The 23,102-nt window shown below is 51.2% G+C and overlaps 1 protein-coding gene and 1 long non-coding RNA gene across 7 annotated transcripts in view; one reads left to right on the top strand and one right to left on the bottom strand.

The window, feature by feature from the left end:
- Positions 1 to 13,470, bottom strand: part of LOC144615261 (pleckstrin homology domain-containing family M member 1-like) — a 20,455-nt gene extending 6,985 nt beyond the window's left edge. For 2 of the 4 annotated variants that reach the window (XM_078442142.1, XM_078442145.1), the window contains exons 1-4: positions 10,791 to 10,879; positions 7,540 to 7,628; positions 3,792 to 4,039; positions 1,431 to 2,057 (exon numbers count right to left, since the gene is read on the bottom strand). In XM_078442142.1, the coding sequence (XP_078298268.1) occupies positions 1,431 to 2,057; positions 3,792 to 4,039; positions 7,540 to 7,587 (923 nt within the window). In that variant the 5' untranslated portion in view covers positions 7,588 to 7,628; positions 10,791 to 10,879. Of the gene's footprint in view, positions 1 to 1,430; positions 2,058 to 3,791; positions 4,040 to 7,539; positions 7,629 to 8,028; positions 8,211 to 10,790; positions 10,880 to 13,359 lie in introns of those variants that run through there. The other 2 variants (XM_081794778.1, XM_078442144.2) reach the window with 2 other exon arrangements.
- On the top strand, positions 11,818 to 23,102 carry LOC144615402 (uncharacterized). 3 transcript variants are annotated; one of them, XR_013553791.1, is made up of 4 exons: positions 13,583 to 13,597; positions 17,064 to 17,196; positions 20,413 to 22,055; positions 22,176 to 23,102. It is a non-coding gene; the product is annotated as an uncharacterized LOC144615402 (long non-coding RNA). The 3 variants fall into 3 exon arrangements; XR_014137160.1 differs by lacking the exons at positions 13,583 to 13,597; positions 17,064 to 17,196 and adding an exon at positions 11,818 to 12,234; XR_014137161.1 differs by lacking the exons at positions 13,583 to 13,597; positions 17,064 to 17,196 and adding an exon at positions 17,203 to 19,545.

The raw sequence follows: 23,102 nt of genomic DNA, 5'->3' as shown, positions 1-23,102 counted from the left end.
GAAAATTGTAGATTCATTTATCCTTTGCCTCAGCAATTCTGTTTCTGGGACTTTACTGAACAGAGATAGTTGCATAGAATTCAAAGATCACATACACACGGTTATTTACAGAAAGAGTGAACTCCAGTGTCCAGGAAATACAGGGCTGGTCAAATAAACTAAGGTACATTCATACAATGGAAACACATGCCATAGGGGGGAAAAAAAATTAAGAAACTGATATGAAGCTCCAAAACAAAAATCCTGATCTCTTCTAAGACAAGGTATCAAACAGTATATTTATAATAGCTTTGTGGGGATGGGGCAGAGATAAGAAATATAAAAGACATTTAAAAGTCTATTACAGATCTATTAACAGATATTAACAGTTATTAACAGATCTATTCATATCTGTTAGATGCATTTAGAAACATCAGAAAAAGACATGTAAAGGGGGTGCCTGGGTGGCTCGGTCAGTTAAATGTCTGACTTCAGCCTAGCTCATGATCTCACGGTTCGTGAGTTCGAGCCCCACGTTGGGCTCTCTGCTGTCAGCACAGAATCTGCTTCAGATCCTCTGTCCCCCTTTCTCACTGCCCCTCCCCTGCTCATTCTCTCTCTCAAAAATAAATAAATAAACTTTAAAGAAAAGAAAAAGAAAGATGTAAGGAATTAATAATTATGGTTACAAAGGTGGAGAAGACGTTTCACTGTAGGTAGACTTTTTTTTCTTACCATAAAAATAAATCTATTAAAAAATGAGTGTTTAAAAAGGGCCTGAACGAAGAAGGCTCTGCTGGGGTGAGCATGGTACAACATAGAGAGATGGTGACTCACTACCTTGTACACCTGAGACTAATGTAACACCGTGTGTCAACAATACTCAAATAGAAAAAAGTTCTTTTAAAGAGACAGCTCTGCCCAGCGTCCCTTCTCTAGTCAAGTTCATTGCTCCCTGTGCTCTTCCTCCACTCACTCGCTTGGCCCCTTTTGTGCACCACCTCCTCCAGGCCTCATTCAGGGTCTGTGTCCTTCAGAGGCCTTCTGGGAGGTCGCAGCGGAGCACCCAGACGCGCTGGGCTTCACTGCGTCTTTTGGAAGTTGTATATCTAACTCCGAACCGTTGGTTTCCGCCCTAGAGGCAATAATATTTTACACGAAGCCTCAGAGAAATTAGGTAACTGGTCGAAGATCAGCCAGGGGCAGAGCTGGAGCCTGATTCAGCTCGAGCCCTCCCTGAATCCATTCTCCTCGCTGCCCCATGTTGCCTCCAGTTACAAGTCCCGGCAACTCCAGTCCCTGAGGAAGAGCCACGATCCCCTTTTCCTTTATGCCCTTAGAGAGGTCAATGCTCAGTGACAGGCAATCACATGCTATAGGGAGGGAGAGAAAGAGGAAGAGGAGAAGGAAGGAAGGCAGGGGGAGGAGAGGAGTGGGGGAAGGACACTCACTCTTGCAGAGACGGGTCTGAATCATCGGCATTTGCTGTCCCCAGGTCGGAGTCGTAGGACATGGGCTCCTCGGAACGGTCTGGACTCTTGGAGCCATTCTCTTGGAGTAGGCAGCTATCAGAGTTTAGGCTGCAAGACAGCTGGGATGAACCGGCGGTGTCCAGGCTGAGGGAGGAGGCCGTGAGCTTCCGGTTCCGTCGGATCTTATGGCCTGAGTGCTGGACTTCGATGTCCTCCGAGCCTGAGGAATGGGAAATTGAATCCAGAGACTCTTTCCGCTGTAGTTCTGTCCCAGAGGTGGTGAGGGGGTCGAGCTCAGAGAGCGGGCAAAGCCCAGAGAGAGCCAGCGGGGTGAGCGTCCACTCGTTTAAGATGGCGGACTTGTAGGAGGGCTCGAAGGATAAGGACGTCAGTCCCTGCAGGAAGCTGAGGAGGAACTCGCCCTCCTCGGCGTCTCGAAGCAGGGCTGTGGGCTGATAGTACTCGCACAGGCGGGCGGGCTCCTGGAGGAGCAGCTTCAGGTAGCACTCCATCAGGCCGTCATTGAGGGCCAGCCTCAGCCAGGCCCGGCAGCGGCCCACGTCCGTGCTGACAAAGATCAGGTGCTCCAATTCCGAGACGATGTGCCTGGGGGTGGAGAGGACAGGCTTGTTTCAAGAAGTGAGTTCAGATCACAGAGGATCATTTTATCCACTGGTGAGCAGGAGCCAGTAATAACGACTGCAAGTATATACAGGCTTGGGAAAATATCTCAGATAGCAGTGTTCTACAGGGAATTGAGAAATATTTAGCTACAACTCCCCACTTTTTCAAGGTTACTGTCATGCAGGATAATTGCCATTTTAGTTTCAACTCCCCAGGCGCCCTTGACATCACCTGCTCATCCGGCATACATGTGATGAGCCCCTAAGTGCCAGGTCTTTGGAGCTGTGAAGATACAGGATACAGACATGGTCCTGCCCTCAGTCCAGGTTACTACCTTTCAAGGGCACACGGAAGTGAACCCTGTTGTCAGTAGAGCTGGGGTGGGGGGAAGGCAATCACTTCCAGGTTGCAGTAAGGACAATGCCTTAGGCAAGGCATTGCGGGATTAGGCATAGGGATTAGGCACAGGCAAGGCATTGAGCTGGGCCTTGAGCGATTTCAAGCCGCAAAGATGGAAGGGGAACCTCAGGCACCAAGGACTGACAGAGAAAAGGCACCAAGGGTAGGGAAGCAGCAGCTGTGTATCAGGAGTGGTGAGCACTCCCGTTACAGCACGGGGAGGAGGAGGAGTGGCTGATTGGGTTGCAAAGTCAGGTGATGCAGGGTCTTGAGCATCCAACCGGTGAGGCAAGGTGGGGCAAGGGTCCCCACACCTGGCTGTGCGTCAGAATCACCTGGGAACCTGGTCAGGATACAGATTCCGGGGCCCCAACGAAGTGAATGGAACTCCAGGCTAGCACTGGGGAGCCTGAGAGTTTTTACACCGGGAAATGACTTGACCGCAGTCGCGCAGACTTCTGGGTGGGCTGCTCGGGATAAGATCATGTACCCAACTCAGTTCCCGAACCCTTGGTCTGATGTAAATGCCCTTCCTCTGACCATCACAGTGCCCTGAGCACGTCTCGCCCATAGGAGTGCGTGCTCCACAGGGCTCAGGGAATGAGCTCGGGTTAGCTTAAGCTCAATAAATGTTGACCAGCTGCCTGACCTAAGGACAGACACAATGAGATAAGGGGGACAATCAGAAAGCCACTGCCACCTAGGAGTGAGGTAAGAACCTGAGATAGGGCGGTGGCAGTCAGCATGAAAAGGAAGATACAGACTGACAAGGCACCTTCAGGCTGAAGGTGGCATTTAATAGCCCTTAGAGGCAACGTGCCAGCAGCTGCTTGCTCCAAAGCCCAGGCAGTTAGGGCCAGGGCCGCAGAGGCAAACGTCCCAGGGTGGATATTCAGATGATCTGGATTCCACGTCTTTAAAAAATGCCATAGCCTGTTAGGATATAATACTTAGCATAGAGATGTTCAAACATTCCAAGGCAGGGTCAGCAAACCTCTTCTGTTAAGGGCCACTTAGTAAAGATTTTAGGCTTTGCAGGCCACACATTCTCTGTTCCAACTACCTAACTTTGCCACGGTGTGGCAAAAAGGCGGCTCCTGCTAAAGGCGACCAGCCAGGGGCCTGAGCAGCCCCAGGCCATTGCCTGTGCGCTGAGGGGCTCTTGAGGCTTGGTCTAACAATAACCCCTATCTCACCCATCTCCATTCTAGAACACAGAGCATCTCTGCTGCTTTCCCATATAGCTGTAGAGGGAGAGCCCAGGGTCACCCACACTGAAGCTCCTCCCCAAAGCAAAGCCTCCCCTGCTGATCTCACTTGTGGGTGACAGCTTTCAGGAGGGGCCAGAAGACAGGCTGAGGCAGAGGCTTCTGGTGGGCGCTCTTCTTCCTTTTCCCTCCGGCCTCGGCTCGGATGTGCTTGGCATGCAGGCCGTGGATAAATACGGCCTCCAGGGCACTGCACATGGTGTTGGCATCTCCGTCTTCGCTAGTGACCACTGTGTCCGAGGACACGTACTGCTTCTGCAACGCCTTCACAGATCCCACTAGCTTCTTCTTGATGACCTAGTCGGTGTCAGACATAACACAGGCCTTTAGAAGATCCTGCGGTGACCCCTGGAAGGTAAGTGCTTATCACCAAATACACGCACACCCACACACGTGCTCACGTCTACCTGTGGGTGTGTATACAGCAAAACTAGCACAAGCTAATCATAGAAAACAAAGATGGGCGCCTGGGTGGCTCAGTCGGTTGAGCGTCCGACTTCGGCTCAGGTCGTGATCTCACGGTTCATGGGTTCGAGCCCCACGTCGGGCTCTGTGCTGCCAGCTCAGAGCCTGGAGCCTGCTTTGGATTCTGTGCCTCCCTCTCTCTCTGCCCCTCCCCCACTTGCACACGCACGCACGCTCTCTCTTTCTCTCAAAAATAAATAAACGTTGGAAAAAATTTTAAAAAAAGAAAGAAAACAGAGACAAAGCATAGAGGAGAAAAGGAAAATTACGTACTTATACCACCCAGAGATAGTTATTTTTTTGCAAAGATATTTGTATATTTTTCTTTTGTTTTGCTTTTTAAACCGAACTTCAGTGATTTGATAGCCATAGAAATCTTGTGTTTAAATACCGGCTCCATCATAGTTACAGGTGTGGGAGCCTGGGTGATCCATCTAGGGCAGGGGTGAAGCTTTCCACCTTGTTTAGGGGTCTACGATTCCATGAAGAGGCAACAAGTGCCACTTTAGAACCATAAAAACACCAAGAAAACAGGAGCATGGTCCACATTAAGAAAGATCGTAGGGGGGCGCCTGGGTGGCGCAGTCGGTTAAGCATCCGACTTCAGCCAGGTCACGATCTCGCGGTCTGTGAGTTCGAGCCCCGCGTCGGGCTCTGGGCTGATGCCTCGGAGCCTGGAGCCTGTTTCCGATTCTGTGTCTCCCTCTCTCTCTGCCCCTCCCCCGTTCATGCTCTGTCTCTCTCTGTCCCAAAAATAAATAAAAAACGTTGAAAAAAAAAAAATTCAAAAAAAAAAAAAAGATCCTAGGGGCACCTGGGCGGCTCAGTCAGTTAAGCATCTGACTCTTGATTTCAGCTCAGGTCATGATCTCACGGTTTTTGAGTTTGAGCTCCGTATCTGGCTCTGTGCTGACAGTGTGGAGCCTGCTTGAGATTCTCTCTCTCTCTCTCTCTCTCTCTCTCTCTCTCTCTCTCTCTCCCTCTCTCTGCCCCTCCTCTGCTCATGCTCACTCTCCCTTTCAAAATAAATAAAATAAACGTTATTTATTTAAAAATATCTTTTTAATGTTTATTTTTGAGAGAGAGAGAGAGAGAGAGAGAGACAAAGTATGAGGAGGGGGGAGGGGCAGAGAGAGAGGAAGACACAGAATCCGAAGCAGGCTCCAGGCTCTGAGCTGTCAGCACAGAGCCTGATGCAGGGCTCAAACCCACGAGCCGTGAGATCATGACCTGAGCTGAAATAGGACGCTTAACTGACTGAGCCACCCAGGCGCCCCTAAAATAAATAAATAAACTTTAAAAAGAAAGAAAGAAAAAAGGAAAGATCCTTGACCTGGCAGTCAGAGGCAGATGTTAGTCTCAGCTCTGTTGGTCAACAGCTGGGTCACTACAGACATTTCACTTAACCTCACTGAGCTTAATTTCCTCATCTGTTAAACGGAACGAATACTTCCTGACCTACAGCACAGGAGTTGGGGGGCGGGGGGATTACTCTGAGGGCAGGACTTGCTTTTTTTTTTCATTCTTGCATCCTCAACACTTGGCTTGGTTCCTGACACATGTAAGTATTCCGTTAAGGTCTGTTACATAAATCAATTATAAAATACATATATGTAAAATCCTTTGGAAAGATAAAGACAGTTCTGTCATAGTATAAGCATGTCAAAATTACCTATGTGTTTTGGAAAAGGATTGGGAGGGAATACAGAAAACCTGGTTTGAACTGTTAGCTGATAGGATTATGGATAAATATTTTACTGTTTTATTTTTATCTTAGCCCAAACAGTTCATGTTAATGTTCTTTGAAAAGTCGAATGTTCTTTTTTTTTTAAAAAAAAAAATTTTTTTTTTTTAATGTTTATGTATTTTTGAGACAGAGAGAGACAGAGCATGAACGGGGGAGGGTCAGAGAGAGAGGGAGACACAGAATCTGAAACAGGCTCCAGGCTCTGAGCGGTCAGCACAGGGCCCGACGCGGGGCTCGAACTCACGGACCGTGAGATCATGACCTGAGCCGAAGTCGGACGCTCCATCAACTGAGCCACCCAGGAGCCCCTGTTTTTTTTTTTTTTTTTTTCTTTATAACAGCTTTAATGAGACACAATTTACATTGCCTAAAATTCACTCATTTAAACTATACAGTTCAGTGATTTTTGGTATGTTCACAGAATAGTGAAACTACAGCCACTACCTAATTTTAGGACATTTTCATTGTCTCAAAAAGGAACACTGTGCCCATGAGCAGTCACTCCTCTCTAGTCCCCTCTCCCTCAACCCCTAGCAACTACTAATCTACTTTCTGTCTTTATGGATTTGCCAATTCTGGACATTTTGTGTAAATGAAGTCATACAGTATGCAGTCTTTTGATGTTAGACATCTTTTCATATGACTTATGGGTCATATACTTCTTTTATTGTTTGCTTATTTGACTGGAGAGAGAGAGAGAGAGAGAGAGAGAGAGGCAAAGAGAGAGGAGGACAGAGGATTCAAAGTGGGCTAGGGAGTGACAGCAGCAAACTCCCAAATCGTGAGATCATGACCTGAGCCAAATGGACGCTCAACCGTCTGAGGCACCCAGGCCACCCTAATGCCCTCTTTTCTTTTTTTTAATGTTTATTTATTTTTGAGAGACAGAGAGAGACAGCATGGGAGGGAGAGGGCAGAGAGAGAGAGGGAGACCCAGAATATGAAGCAGCCTCCAGGCACTGAGCTGGCAGCACAGAGCCCGATGCGGGCCTCCAGCCCATGAGCCGTGAGATCATGACCTGAGCCGAAGTCGGATGCTCAACCGACTGAGCCACCCAGCTGCCCCTTCTTTTAATGTTTACTTATTTTTGAGAGAGAGAGAGAGAGAGAGAGAGAGAGGGAGAGAGAGGGAGAGAGAGAGAGAGAATGTGCATACATGTATGTGCCTGTGGGGGAGGGGGCAGAGACAGAGCGGACCGAGGATCCAAAGCAGGCTCTGCTCTGACAGCAGAGAGCCCAATGCAGGGCTTGACCTCACAAACTGCAAGACCATGAGCCGCTTACGATCATGACGCTTAACCGTGTGAGCCACCCAGGCGCCCCATATGTATGACTTCCTTTGAGAAATCCTTGGTCTTCAGGCAGCCCCTATTAAAATCCGTTGTTTTTTATCAATTCCCATTCTATCACCAATAAGATGTTCTAGAAAGGGCAGGGTCTCCTCAGAGCCTGCTTCTGCTATAACTCTTTCTCAGCCCGAAGCCTCGCTTTCCAGACAGTACTCATTCATTTCAAAGTGAGGAAGACCAATGACATGGCTGTCCCGTGCCCCCTTCCCCACCCTTGAGCCTCTCCGACTGCCTACCGGGATGGCAGCCCGGGGGTCCAGTCCATTCTCCACCACCGAGAGCATTTCCGCTCACACTGCAGCTCCCTCGGAGAATCACATGACACCTGCAGAGACAGACGGCGCGGCCAGATGAGCAGGTTCCAGCTCACCACCCCCAGCCAATTCTCCCCCTCCCCCCAGCAGGCAGCGGGTCAGCCCATCTTCCTCAAACTGCAATGCAAAGGCCTCTGAATTCAAAAGTAAAAGCCAAGAGTGGATTTTAAGGAAGGAAACAAGGGAAGAGAAGAAATCTGAGGGCTCGAATCTCAGGAGGTGGGGAATCCTATGTGCCGTGGGTGGGTCCACCCTAATCAGGGCATGGAGAGGCCTCTGTATGCCACACCAAACGCTGGCACAAAAAAGCAGGGAATGAGGGGCCGATTTGGATACAGAACTAAGGGTGCGAGGGGGATGCTGCCGCTGGAGGTGCCAAGAGCCCACGTGGACCAGGAAGCAGGGGCTCACAATTCACATTCGGAGCCTCTGACTCCTGTGCCAGCCCGATGTCTGCCAGCTCGGCAGGGACAAGCACAACTGAAGGAAGTTTCCAAAGGGAGGGCCTCTTGCTACATAGCTGCTTCCCCTCCAGGCACGAGGGTCCAGCTGGAGCAGCACAGGGACACGCCTAAAGGGAAACAACACGGGTTCGAATCTCAATTTGCCACTAACCACTTAGGCATGCTAGGTGGGGCACCACGGCAGACGTCTCAAACGGAGGTTATGAATGTGGAAAACGCCCAGCACAGTGCCTGACGGTACTAAGGATAAATGGTATCTATTACCCCGGTTGGATGTGGCCAAGCCTTATAGGCAAAGGCCACTGTCTGAATGAGTCCGCTCAACTACCTGAAGTCAGTACACAGGTAAATCCCTCAGGGCACTGGCTTCCCCCCCACCCCCCCGGGGGTGGCTTAGGTGGGGGGGGGGGGGGGGCTCAACCTGAGCCTCGGGGGGTGGCTGTTGGCTCGCCTGGACCGCCCCAGCCACTTGGACGGACCAGGATTGGGCAGGCACATTCCCATCTAAACAGATCTCTAGTGACCACGCTGCCGAGCATGGAGGGACACCAAAAAATAGGTCATCGCTGTCTCTGTTCTCAAAAACCTATGGCCCAAAGAAGTTATCAAATGGAGGCATGATGAATGGATTTTGTACTGTTTACACACATTGCTTCATTCATTCCTTGTAACCACCCTAGGCGAGCTCTTTTATTATCCAGATAAATCAAAGCTGACCCAGGTCAGGGAACTTCCCAAGATCCCAGGGCTGATCAGTGGCGGGCTCTACCACCTTCGGCCAGGATGACATCCACCCTTCTGGAAGAGGCGGGTGTGAGCTAGGGCTAAGGGGTGGCTGGGGAGGGGGCAGGGAAGTCTTGGGAGGAGGGCTCTCCAGCTGGGGGCCCAGGTGGCGGGATGCAAGGGAGCATCAGGGTTGAGTCTGGCAGGAAAGGTTTACAGGCGAACAGTGAGGCATGGAGAACGGCAGGGTGGCCCTAAATGATGAAAGACGCTCTGATTCAAGCCCTGGCCTCTGGATCCGGCAGAGGGTGAACAGGACCCAGCGCCGACCTTCCTAAGTAAGGACATGCAAAGGCAGATAGGTGTGTGGAGGACGGCCCCCACGAAACCAGCTCTGGTCAGCGCACAACAGACTGACAGGAGGAACACTAGCCCCTGGCCACAGCCCATCAGACTGTCTCTCCCTCCACCACTTTCCCAGCTCCTACCCACTGGGAATCCTCAGGACCCTTCGCTGGAGACCAGCTCCATGCTCTGGCCACCAGGGCACCGGGAGAAGGGGACATACTATAGAGTCGGTCCTGAAACCGTGCCTGATCCTAGAGGCTGGGTTTCTTCAAGGCTACCCTACGCAGCCCTGCAGGCCACGTTCAGGCTCGCTGGCTTTGAGACCCTGGCATCCAATCCCCTCTGGCAATTCCGGGGGCCTGCCCTTCTAGACAGAGCCTCAAGCCCTAAAACTGCCCTTCCCTCAGCCGGCCTCAAGGCTTGGGCCTCAGCAATCTGAAGAGGAAGACCATTGAGGCCTCATCAACTAATTCACTGAATATAATATTCACTGGAGGGAGGGAGGCTTATCATTAAGTGGGTGCTCTGGCCAAGTCAGGGTCTGCTGAAAAAACAAAGTAAACTGACACTGAGGTCAGAGCAGGGCCAGACAAGAGACAACTGTGACCTAAAACAGTGTCGGGAACGTCACAAAAGGACAACAGTGCAGAGAAACCTAGAAGAATTGCCACTTGACAATTCACAAAACAGAACTGAGACGTGGGGGTCAGGCCAAAGTTCCGGGCACATCTTTCCTTGCAGGAAGCCAAAGCTCCCTACCTACATAGGCCTGTCGGTTCTAGAACGCCTCAGGAAGGCAGGAAATGGCTCAGAGGCAGGACCACGACCATCTACGATGTGAGATCTCTGGGCTCTGGGTCTCCTGACTGCTAGGTCAGCACTCCAGCAGGCTCCTTGGGTGAGCCAGACCCCCATCTACCATGCTATGGGACTGGTTTCACTTTCTATCTTCAGAGCTGTCTTCACTGACACCAAGAAGCAAACGAAAGAGGGGTGGGTCTTCAGGAGACCCAGAAGAAAGAGAGCAAGTAGAGAGTTCAAACATCCCTGATACAGTGGAGCAGAAAAGGTGAGTGCCGTGTGCCTTTAGGAAACTCTTAAGTCACCCTTCGTCTACCTCTGCCCCTCTGTATTGGTTCACTCTGGCACAGGATCTCATTCTCTATCCTCATTTAATTCTTAAAACAATCCTGTGAGAGAAGGATGAGTATCCCTCATTCACAGAAGAGAAAACTGAGGCTCAGTAGAAACATGCCTCAGGTGAGGGACAGAATTTTCTCATTCCAAGCTCTGTGCCTTTCGTCAGTTCATACTGTCCCAGGTCCTTGGTTCAAAGAGTTTCAGGCAAACTTATTATTCACAGACTCTTCAGAAGCTCCACCTTATCAAAGAAGGCCTAACACTGACAAGAAACAATCTTGCCCATCAGATCTGTGGCCCCAACTAGCTGACCACAGGTCCTTTCCATGGCAGCCAGGTTTCCGAGCTGTCCCTCCTCAAATGTTCCAACACACAGGAAGGAATCGTTGGGGTTGATTCTCTTCGTGATACTGCCTGGCCTTCTATAAACATCCAATTTCACTTCCTCCAGAGACTAAGGAAGAACGAAAAGAGGAGAAGGACTCAGATGAGACTTACATTAGAAGAAGAAATGGATAACCTGGCTTCACCACTTTCGAAACACTCCGTTCATCAGTAAACAGCAACCTCTTCTTCTTAGAGACTTCCCCGCCATCCGCGACAGCCTCGTCTCTACGGCCTGACTCCGATCCTGCACCTGGCTATGCACGACAACAGGCCGGTGTTTAAGCCCTCCAGCTGCTGTACCAGGTGATGAGTCAGGGTTTTCAGCTGGAAACAAATGACAAAGTTATCTTCTGATTCAGAAAGACAGCTGATACTTCAGACATGTGAGTGCTGAGTAAACAGCACCTCCTTCTACCTGAAGAAAGTTGGATTTCTAGACAAGAGCCCTGTGGGGGGTGGGATGGGTGTGGGGGGGGGGGGTGGGTAGGGTGACAAAGCAACTGAATATCAGCTGGAGGGCAAGCAACTTCTAGCTCGTGATTCCCAGTCCAAAGGCTAGTGGGTGAGGCCAGAAATGTGAGGTCTAGGAACACTGGGTATCTTTCTTTCCTCCCTCCCTCCTTCCATCCAACAACACCCATCTCTCCCATATTCTTGTCCCAGATCCCTTAAGATTCTGGCAAGGACCAAACTCTGAGTGAATGAAAGCAGGACCTTTGCCTGACTCATTCACCATTGTCTTTCTAATGCTTCAAACAGTGCACGGCACACAGTGGTGCTCACAAAATACTTGCTGAATGAACAGATGAGTAAAATAAAAAGGCTCAGACCGTTTCAGACTGTAAGAAGTTGAGGTATACAACTTCTCAGTGGTGGGGTCACTGCAGAACTCCTTCCATTACACCAAGCTGCCAACAGGCTGAAACCCTTCAGAGATCACACCTTAACGGAAGGGGATATTGAAGGTAAAAGGACATCCGATTCTCAAAGGCGTGAGACTATAAATGCAAGCAAACACAAGGGGTCTTCTTTGGGGTCCTTTACAATGGCTGTCAAGTGGCCAATCCTTTGGAGTTTGGTCACCAGAACTTAGAGGGGATGTGCACCCCCAAATCCCAGGAGATTACAAATGTTAACCATGGAGCCTGGGTGCCTCAAGAATGTCTAGCTACTCTGAGATAACTTGACTCTCTGTGTTCATGGGTAATCAAAATGGTCAAAACTCAATGATCCAGCACCTGCAAAAAGAGGAAGCAATTCAACAGCCTCCACGGAGGCCTCGGCGTCCCCAGGATCCACTCATCTCTACTCTTCACAACATGTAACGTCACCTCTGGCACATTCGGTAGCGGGACTAATCTACAACCAGTTCTGGCCAGGAGGAGCACTGGGTGAGGGTCCTTTCTGAGCGGCAGGGCAATGCACATGGACATGATTCTGTGACCACAGCCAACCCCACACAGTGGAACCGCTTGAGTTTCTCCAGATCGTCACCCAAAAGGAAGTGATAAGCTTCCACTGCCCCAGCTGAATGAGTAGCTCCCTCACCTTCCAGGTATTTGGATGATACCTATCATTCCAGCAGCCAACGCGAGTAATGTAATATGGATGCCAGGAATACAATCCTTAAGGACAGGTACAGGGGGCCTGACATCCAGGAAAAGCACTTGACCCACGGGAGAAGGATCTCTACTCCTCCACACTTACTTACCATCTGAGGCCCTGCCTCAATTGAGGTGTTCGGCAAGTGCCTGGCTCTGAGAAAGCAGGTGGGGTTGGCAGGGGACTGCACTAGGTTCTCAGATCAAATGGGGACCACATCAAGGGAAGAGTGGGCACAGAGCTGGGATGAAGAGTTGAAATGGGGATAGGAAGACGTCAATCTAACAAGATTGGGTAGGGGTGGTGGGAACTAGGGCAGCAAGAGTTGGGGGGTGGTTTAGCAAAGACTCAGGAATGAAGTGTCCTCAGGCTGGCTGGGGATGGAAAGAAAGTATGCGGTGGGCTTGGAAGTTAGGGGTTGAGTGGGTGAGGGCAAGAAGATACATACAAGACTTGAGATAGGGCTGAGATCAGAGTTATCAAGAAGAGGGGGGTAAGCGCAATAGGGCATCTACTGTAGTGGTAGGTATTAAATGAGTGGGGGGAGGTGGGTGTTTTGGCTGAGCAGACCTTGGGGGGCTGAGCAGGGGGGCTGGGATAAGAAAGCTGAGCCTGAAAAGGGGTAAGCCAGAAAGACGGGGAGGGGGAGGGGGGGCTCGAGGAGGTTTGCGTGGAGCACTGGGATTGCCAAAGGGGTTGAGGGGTGAGAAGGAGATGCGTTAGAGGGAGGCGGAGGGAAGTGGCTGTCCTAGGGGTTGGAAGTGGGCTACCGTGGGGTCGAGTGTGGCTGCACTTACGCAAGACCAGTGGTGAAGGGGTGAGGGTAAGGGCTGGGCTCGGGTCACGGGTGGAGAAGAGGAAGGGGACGGGTCAGCACTGGCTGTTTGGGCTGAAGGCTCGGGTCCGAGTGGGGTAGGGTGCGGGGCTCAGGCCGGGCAGGGAAAAGGCTCTGAAGCAGGACAGTTTCAAAGCAACCAAGGGTTTGCGATCACGGACAGGGCTGGTGACCCATCGCCCGTTCTCGTCTCGGCCCCGCCGTCCCCTTCTCACCCTCCTCGCCCTCTGACCCCTAACTCACCAGAGGGAGCGGGGAGGGGGCGCGGGGCACTCCTGGCCACTGCAGCCCCTAAGCCTCCGACCAGGCGCTGCGGCCTCCGGGCCAGGGACAACAGGAAACGGCGCTCGCGGCGCCTGACGCCATCACGTTGGTTCGGCGTCCGGCCCCGCCCCCGGACCGCGGAGCCCAGCGCAGGGCCGGCGGAGCCTCGGGGCGGGGCCAGCGCTCAGGAAAGCCCAAGTTCCCAGCTCCAGAGCAGGTGAGTGATCTGGGAGGCTGGGGACTCTGCGACCCGAGATGCGCACGAAGAGGCGAGGCCACCAGGCTAGCCCACCAGTGTCGGGCGGAACGTGTCCTACTGCCCGCCCCCAGCAGTGTCTGCGTCTCACTAGATCCCGGCCGCCTTCTGGGTTCACGACCTTGCCTGGGCACAGCACTATCTACCGTGCTGTCTACGGAGGCTGTCTGTTGGCCTCCTGCCCGGAAGGTTCCCACTTGTAAAATCGGACCAATAACGTCTACCCTAGTTTTGCCTCCCTGAGGGCATCAGTGCAGTTGGTGCTTCCCGCCTGGTGGTTCTCAGGACAAGCATACAGGTTTTGATCACCCCTATCACCAAGGGAGCACCTTTAGGTACCCGTCAGCCCCCAGGCATGAAGCTTAAGGTTCTGGTTATTCTCATCTAGCCAGGAAGTTGTTTGTTTCCTTTACTTGGTAGAGTTGACATTTCTCTTTCACATGGACCCAGAACAAAAGGTCAAGAGTGTGTGTTGGTGGGGGTGGGGACAGATGTCTTGTGCTTTGGACACTTCATACCTGCAGGCTCAGGTCAAGTGGGATCTTAGGGCCTGAGTGTGGGGTGAGTACTGGGGTGGAGAGGTACTGCTACCTGCAGGTCCAGGGGGACTTTGGGGGTGTCTACAGGGCTGGTCTGGGAACGGGACAGTTCTTGGAAGAAAGCTCCACTGATCTGGGCCAGGCTCTCCATCAGCCTTTCTGGGAAGGGGAGAAGAAGGGGTCCCAGTGCCTGTTTCCATTTATAAAACCAGCTGTTGGAGATGTGGCACCTGAGTGTGTGCGGGCTGCCTCTTCAATAATTCTGTCTCTAGGAGCGAGAACCACCTCTCCTCGATTTTAGACTAGATGAATCTGAGTACATTTAGTATGGTTAACAGTTGAACAGAAAGTTAGAAATAAGGACACGGAGGGATGCCTGGGTGGCTCGGTCGGTTAAGTGTCTGACTTCGGCTCAGGTCACAATCTCACAGTTGTGAGTTCCAGCCCTGCATTGGGCTCTGCGCTGACCGTGCAGAGCCTGCTTGGGATTCTCTCTCTCTCTCTCTCTCTCTCTCTCTCTCTCTCTCTGCCCCTCCCTCGCTTGTGCTCTCCCTCTCCAAAGTAAATAAACGTTAAAGATAAATAAATAAGGACACAGAAGCAAAGCATTATCTTAGCGTTAAACAACTTGGAAAGTAAGGAATTTACTGGGAAATCCAGTTTCCTGGGCAAAAGGATAGTGTTTCTGGTTATAATTATAGCACATCAAGAGCATCAGTGTCTTGATACAAGCATGCCCTCCCCCAGATGGAGCCAGCAACATTCCTCAGTTCTTCCAATGAATTTTTGCGCAGCCGCTGTCTGCAAAAGCTGTGGGAACCCCGCATGGTAATCTCTTATCTATCTTTTCAGGAGCCCCTGTCTCCTGGTCTTCTCTTACTTCTCAGGCCTCTCGGCCCCTCTGCAAAGTCTACGGGCTTGTCCTCCTCTCTCCATCTTACTCTGGCGCACATTTCCACCATTCGTGGGCCACGAGTCCACCAGGTAATCTGAGGCCGGAAAAAAAAATCTCCCATTACCCTGTTATTTGAGCAATAATAAAGGTACGTGCAAAGTGCCATGGTGCCAGGGAAGAGGCCTTGAAGGTTATCCTGGCGGAAGCAACTTTTATCTGAGCCTTCCGGGTGGACACAGGAAAGGGCAATGCCTGCGAAGAGACTGGTAGAGAAACGGCCGGTGGGTAGGAATGCAGACTGAGCTCAGGGGAGGGTGCACGGAGAGGTGGAGAGGAAGCTAGGAAGTAAGGCTAGAGTAAGGGGAGGGGGCTTAGAATGGAAGGGGGAGATAAAGACAGATTGGGCAATGGGGAAAGGGAGGAGGCACAGACAGAGCTGGAGGCCAGTGCAGGAAGGGCTCAGACGCTCACAAAGGCACTGGTCTGTCAGATTTCAAGCACTACGCATAGTCATTCAAAGCCAGGCAGGAGGACTGCAGGCATCTGAATTTCTCGGGGGTCTAAGGTGTAGATTCCTGAACCCCGCCCCTGCCCTGGAGAGTCACTCTGGGATGAGGTCCAAGTATTTAGCCTTGACCCAAACCTTTTCTGTCTCTTGCCCTACCACCCGTGGATCTGAAGGGTGAGAAAATGTGAGAATCTCTCCTTAACCTAGGAGCTGAAGGGCAAGGCATTTAACAGGTGTGGAAAATAGAGGCTCCTATTTGCCAGATAGGAATTTTGATTTATCCTTAGCAACCACCCTGAAGGTAAGCACCATTGTTATCCCCATGGCATAGATGATAAAACAGGCTTAAGAGAGGTTAAGGAACTTGGGGGCCCAAGGCCATACAACTCATAATTACTACAGGTGGGATCCTCACCCAGCTCTGATTCTAGCTGGAGAACTAGCATAATTCAGTGGCCGAGCAAGTGGGCTTTGGAGCCGGGAATGCTTAGGTTTGAATACCGGCTCTACCCCATACTGTTTTCTAGGCCTTCCCTAAGACAGCGCAGGGCCCAGCACAACCCAGCAAGTGTGGGCCTGAGACCACTGCCACAGTCAGTGGTTTTCATAGGCCCCTCGAGATGGCACCAGAGATAGAAACTTCTAAGTTTGATTGGTGGTTAGAAAAGAGAAGTAAATCACAACACGCTGAGGCCCCTCTGCCTCAGGCAGAGGGGCCAGAGTGTGTGACTTCCGGGAAGTTCCCCAAACTATCTGAGCCTCAGTTCCTCATCTGTAAATTGGGGAAAATATCAGTTGCCATGAGGATTAAATAAGATAATATCCTCAGGACGGTTTCTGGTCTGAAGTAAGCACTTGAGGATAACTAGCTATATTATTATTATTATTATTATTATTATTGTTACAGTTTTGGCTAATTCGTACCTACCCAGTTCAGTCAGATCTCCGTTTTCTAACTGGTCTTTGAGCACTGGAGTGAGAGCCTCTCTTGTTTGAACCCCAGATGTATGCTTACTTGGTCTCTGACCGAAATCATCTAAGCAGAACTAATGCCACCATTTCTTTTGAAACCGGAATAGGTAATGTTCTCATGGCTTCTGTTGCAGGAAGCTGGTTCTTCCCACTCTCTTTAAAAAATGGATTTAAAGGGTTCGTAAAAATTATGTGTCAATTCTATCTCAATAAAGTTGGACACAAATACAGCTTTGAGGTGCCGTTGACAAAAGAATGGACTCTTTAAGCCTCCCAAATGTTATCACACATAGTTTACAGTTCAAATAGTACGAAATGAAGTGGTGAGGAAACAGAATGACCCGCAGCAGCTTCTTGCCTCGACCATCCCCACCCTCCTGGGCCAGCTCGCCAGTCCTCGGTCCTCCTTACCTCTCGCTGGATCTTCTGGTGCTTATCTCCACCTATCTTGTGTTTCTAGCTCTTAATTCTTCCATTTAAAAGAGTTTTTTAATTTTTTTTTTTTTTTGAAAGAGAGAGAAGGAGAGAGAGAATCCCAAGCAGGCTCTGCGCTGTCAACACAAAGTCCGATGCGGGGCTCGAACCCACGAACCGTGAAATCGTGACCTGAGCTGACGTCAGACGCTCAACCGACTGAGCCACCCAGGTGCTCTGATTCACCCATTTTAGACGCTATCTGTGGACTTCCTAGCAACACAGGCAAGGAGTTAGGTCTTTAACACCCCCCACCCATTCCATTCTTGGGGTTTAGTTTTGTCACTCTTGCCCCATGATTGATAGTGGTTGCAGAATTGTGACTAGGTAAGCATTGTTCACCGCAGAGCTTGCTCATGTAGTCCGATGGCACTCGTTTCTGTCCCCTGACCCCCCGGGGTTTAATTTCTTCTCCTTCTCTTTCTGTGCTGCCCGCCACGATCACTCCTCCACTCCGCTCCAGTGCTCTGGCATGACAGTTAGTGCCGTTTCCCTCGGCTACCTCCTTGACCTGTCATACGCTGCTGTCCTGGAACCTTCCTTCGCTGCTTCCTGGGCTGGGGTTTTCCTGGCTCCCTTCTCTTCTTGCTTTCTTTACTCTCTCTCTTAATCTGCAGTTAAGAATCCCTTTCTAATATTAAAAAATAGAATGGTCTTCGGACCTGCTCGTGATCGTAGGGATCCTTTCGATATCTATTAATTGGGACAAAAAATACAGAAAGACCAAAAGTTACTATGAAGGCACTCCTGCTCTTAAGTGAATTTGTGTTTTACTCACAATAGCATCTATGAACGTGTGAAAGCCTGTTCAAAGTTTAGGCTTAGGGTTAGTTCAATCTAGCCTCAATGTCTGGTCTTCCATTTGTCACCTCGCCCCCTCAACTTGCCGTGAGACAACCCCCTCTCTTGACTTTCTATTCAGTTCCTGTGCCCTAGCAGAGACTTAAGTACTGGTTTAAGGCCCACCTTGCAGGTGCACGCTGACCATGGCTGGCCAATCAGGGTCTCCTCCTGCCAGATACAGGGTCCAAGCAGACCAATCAGAGGCTTTTTGAAGACTGGCTTTCCTTTATGAGGCTTGCTCAACCTCAGTGGAGAGTTGGAGTTACTAAGGACTATCTTTGCAGTCTTGGGGCATCCATCCTGTGGCCTGAAGCCGTCATGGAGGAAAGCACAACTGAGGGATAGTTGGGGAGAGAATGACGTTTGAGCGCTAGATGCGGCCAGCTTGAAGATCTTAGGCTTCCCGGTTATGTGAGCCGATACACCGTATGACATTTTTGGCTTAAGCATATTTTAGTTGGATTTCTTTCACTGGGAGCATAAAGAGCGGCGACTGATATCCTGTCTTTGTGAACTTGGGCAGGTTATACAAGCGGTGCGTACAGACTTGGACCGTGACAACGCAGCTCCCACTAGGTCCCCTATGGCTGCCCTGTTATCAGCCTGAGCCTGAGACAGCTTGACATTGAATAGCCCGTTTTAGGGACTGGAGGAAACGACTTACCATGAGTCACTGCCCTAAAATATGCTTTCTACCCACATGCCCGGTGCCTGGAATTCTGTGGTGATGGTGGCATTCGTCAGGGTTAACCATGGCTCTCTTCAAACGGTTCTCCTTTGGAGTGTGAAGTCTGCGATATTTAACTTGTAGAAGTCCTTTCTTCTGGAGGTCCCTCTGGCAGGCAGTGGATCCAGGATGCGGTGTAGACAGACCTAGGTACACATCTCAGTTCCCAATGGCACAGTCCCTTTGCAGCTTTGCGGGCAAACCCCTAGCACTGTGTGCTGACCTTTAGGAGGTCAGTCTGTATCACATAAGGAATCCGACGCAGAGAGTGAAGAAATGGTCTCAGATTCACCCAGTAATCTCCCTGAGTCAGCCCTGAGGGCAGGGCCTGGCCCTAGGCGTTGGGAAGAGGAAGGAGATGTGATTCTTGTCTTGTCAGGGCTCCTGACCTGATAGAGAACTGCGGTTGAGTCTTCACATGGACGGACGCTGTCTTTCACTCTGCGCCATTCGTAGGTGACGCCTAGAAGAGCAGGGCCACCGTGTTGTAGCCTCTGACCCAGGACTCTGTCACATTCTGGGAGAGAGAATTATGGGCCCTCCCCGCATCCCCGCTCCTGCTGTGTCTCCTCGTGGCCACAGTGTACTTTCCCATCCCCTGGCTTGGGGCTGGGGGCTGGTTCCGTGCTTAGGCTCGAAGAGGCCCGATGGCTCTTTTGCTTGCTCTCTTACGCTTCTCTTGGGTAGCCGCTGCCTCTTCAGCCTGGGTCCCGGCAGCAACACAGGGAGAAAAGACCAGCAGTGAGAAGCAGCGCCGATCCAGCCAGCAGGGCATTAAAGTACAGCGGTAACGGCCAACCTGTGAGAATCGGTTTCCCAGCCTCCTCTGAGTTTTGAGGATGGTCTATTAGTTAGCACTGTTGTGGCAAAAGATAACAGATACATGGATTCCCTCCGTTATCAGGTTACGTACAGGTTCAGCTGCTGCAGTAGAGACCCAACACAACAGTGGTTAAGTGATTTTTTTTAATTCTTTTTTTTTAATCCTTTTTTTCGGGGGGCGGGGGGGAGAGTGCAAGCGGGGGAGGGGCAGAGAGAGTGGGGCAGAGGATCCAAAGCGGGCTCTGTGCTGACAGGCTGACAGCACAGAACCCGATGTGGGACTCAAACTCACGAACCCCGAGATCGTGACCTGAGCTGAAGTTGGATGCTTAACCGACTGAGCCACCCAGGCGCCCTTTAATTCCTTTGTTTTTAAATGTTTATTTATTTTTGAGACAGAGACAGAGATTGAGTGGGGGAAGGGCAGAGGGAGACACAGAGTCTGAAGCGGGCTCCAGGCTCCGAGCCGTCAGCACAGAGCCCGATGTGGGGCTTGAACCCACGAACGGTGAGATCCTGACCTGAGCCGAAGTCGGACACCTAACCGACTGAGCCATCCAGGCGCCCCAACAGTGGGTTAAATTAAAAAACAGCTTCTTGGGGGCACCCGGGTGGCTCAGTCGGTCAGGTGTCTGACTTTGGCTCAGGTCACGATCTTGCCGTTCATGGGTTCGAGCCCCATGTCGGGATGTGTGCGGACGGCTCAGAGCCTGGAGCCTGCTTCACGTTCTGTGTCTCCCTCTCTCTCTGCCCCTCCCCTGCTCGTGCTCTGTCTCTGTCTCTCAAAAATAAGTAAACATTGAAAAGAAATTTTTTTAAGAAGCAGCTTCTTGATCTCTCATATGATAATCCGGTTAAGTACTGGATCTGGGGCTGGTTCGGTGGCTCTTATGTCAGGGAGCCAGGCTCCTTCTGTTTTCCTGCTCTACCACCCTGGGGTGTAGCCCTCATCCAGACGAGGCCTTTGTACCGTTGAAATCTTCATTTCCTCCACAGTGTGGCGCCAGACCGCTCTCTGCCGCTGCCCTGGAAACACACGCAGCCTAAGCACCATTCCTGCCTCTGCTCTGGGCCTCGGGACTTTTCTTCTTCTTGAATGAGTGTGCTCCCGCCCCCCAGCTGGTGCTCCACGCCATCCCCCAGGTCTCAACAACATACCCCCACCAGGACCACAGGAGCCAGAGCTGGTCGTGCCTGGTGGTCCTCAGGACTGAGAGGCCCTGACCTCCGTGGGGGCAGGAGCCGGCCAGCATGACCAGTCGGGACTCCCAGGTTAAGAATCCAGTTGAGCCTCCTGGTCATCCTCAATCTGCTCTGCCCTTCGTCTCCCACCCCCAAATCCCTGCCGACCTCCAGCCCTGAAGAAGCCGGAGAACCTCTGCTTCCCCCACCTCCCCGTCCGCCTTGTCCTACTTCAGTCGTTTGGTGAGCATAAAAAGGCCTGTCAAAGTGGTCCCTCTGTTTGGGGGATGGGCTCAGGAGGGGTGGGCATGTGGGTTCGGAGGGTGACAGATTCTTTCTCCAAATGCTCGCCAGGCTCCTCCGAGCCCTCTTCTTGATTCGACCTTGCTTGGCCTGTGAAGGCGAACAAACACGGACGTGGTTGCTGGCAGCTCGTGGCCGCATCCCTAGTAGGACCCTAGCCTCCCTTAAAGTGCCTGCCTGCAAAACTCCCGGCTGTCTAAAGGATTGGCTGCTGAGTCCAGCCAACGCCTGAAGATCGGGCCCCTGTCTCCCAGCTTCTGTGAGAGGGCAGGAGCTTAACTTTGAGAAGTGTCAGCAAAGCCAGATGGGTCTCATATGGGCCAGCGTCCCTTCCTGCTTTTTGTCATCTTTCACTTCTGATTATAGAGCCCCCCACTCATTCCCTTCCCTAGTCCCTCATTCTCCCTGTGAAATACCCCATCACCTCTGTAATAATCCCAGTCGGGTGCCTGCTCACGATGAACCCTTTCCCCTACGGCACTGCAATACTATGTTACTGACTGAAATCTGTCTGGATTACTTTAAGTAGTGTCTGCTTTTGTTTGTTTTCATCAGGGGAGGTGTGCAGGATCAGCCTTTTAATTTTTTTATTTTTAATATTTATTTTTGAGAGAGAGGCAGGGTGCAAGCAGGGGGGTGGGGGAGGGGCAGAGAGCGAGTTAGACACAGACTCCAAAGCGGGCTCCAGGCTCCGCGCTGTCAGCACAGAGCCCGACGTGGGGCTCAAACCCAAGAACCGTGAGATCATGACCTGAGCCGAAGTCGGTCGCTCAACTGACTGAACCACCCAGGTGCCCCAACAGCCTTTGAAATTAAATTATTTTCAGGATCAGCTTTTTAAGTAAGCATCCCAGGGATGTTTGCGTATAGAGGTCCAAAGGCTGTATTTTGAGAAAACATGTTTCCCTGTGGAGATCTTTTCTCTGGCAGCCCTTTTGAATGGGGGCTATGTTTTCTCAGATACTGCATTGCCAATAGTCCATCCAGCTTTAATTCCAGTGAGAACGTTCCAGAGATGAAACTAAGAATCAACTCCAGGCGCTTCTCCAGTCACCTCTGGGGATGAGTGTATGTCGTCAGCATCCAGCGCCTCACCTGCTGCCCAGCTAGAATGACACCTTTCAGGGTTTCCGACTTAGAAACACGACCACCAGGTTACTCCACGTGGACACCACCCCCCTTTTACAAAGCCTTTGAACACCCCCCCATCAGGAGGGGTTTGCTGGATGATGTTGGTTGGCTCTTGACACCCATTTCTAGCCCCTTCTTTGCAGGTCCTGGAAACCCACGAACCATCGTTGACAGATTCCCTCGACAGCAGAATTGTGCCAATAAAGCGTACCTGTGTGAAATTTGGAAGGCGGAGGTGGAAGGAGGTGGAAGCCATGCTTTTCTCCTCTGTAGCAGCAGACATGCGGGCCGAATGTTGGAGTCCATACTCCCCACCAGTCAGGCTTGGGGCCATGGGGCTGTAGTGACCCCGGCAGTGGCTTCCCGAAGTTTCCTGACCGAGTGGCAGCAGCAGCTTTGAATCTATGGAGAGCAACTGTGGTAAAGTAACCTGAGAGCTAGTGGTGCGATTCCCCCCTGGCCCTGACCTTCACCACCGCGAGCCCCACCAGTGGTGAGCACCAATTGCTTGTATGACCTTTGTGTGTGTGTGTGTGTTTGCAATATCTAGAATGGTTTGTTTTCCTGGCTATGGTAGTTTTAAAATATGTTCACAAAACTGACGGTTGATGGGGGGTGGGAGGGAGGGGAGGGTTGGGGATGGGTATTGCGCCTGGGTGGCTCAGTTGGTTGAGCGTCTGACTTTGGCTCAGGTCATGGTCTCACCATTCATGGCTTCGGGCCCCGCATTGGGCTCTGTGCTGACAGCTCAGAGCCTGGAGCCTGCTTCAGATTCTGTGTCTCCCTCTCTCTCTTGTTCTCTCTTCAAAATAAACATTAAAAAAGATGTTTTTTGAGGAATAAATGTTTATTGTTGTTTTTAAAAAATTTTTTTAAATGTTTATTTTGGAGAGAGAAAGAGACAGAGACATAGAGTGCGAGTGGAGGGGTGGCAGAGAGGGTCATAATCTCGTGGTTGGTTCATGGGTTCGAGACCCGCATCGGGCTCTGTGCTGACAGCTCAGAGCCTGGAGCCTGCTTCATATTCTGTGTCTCCCTCTCTCTCTGCCCGCATGCTCTGTCTCTCTCTC

The sequence above is a fragment of the Panthera onca genome, assembly GCF_046562875.1.
Source record: "Panthera onca isolate mPanOnc1 chromosome E1 unlocalized genomic scaffold, mPanOnc1 haplotype 2 h2.Chr16_ul_3, whole genome shotgun sequence".
NCBI classification, from domain to species: Eukaryota; Metazoa; Chordata; class Mammalia; order Carnivora; family Felidae; genus Panthera; species Panthera onca.
Note: the sequence above shows the minus strand (reverse complement) of the source record. Positions and strands in the feature narration are given on the sequence as shown.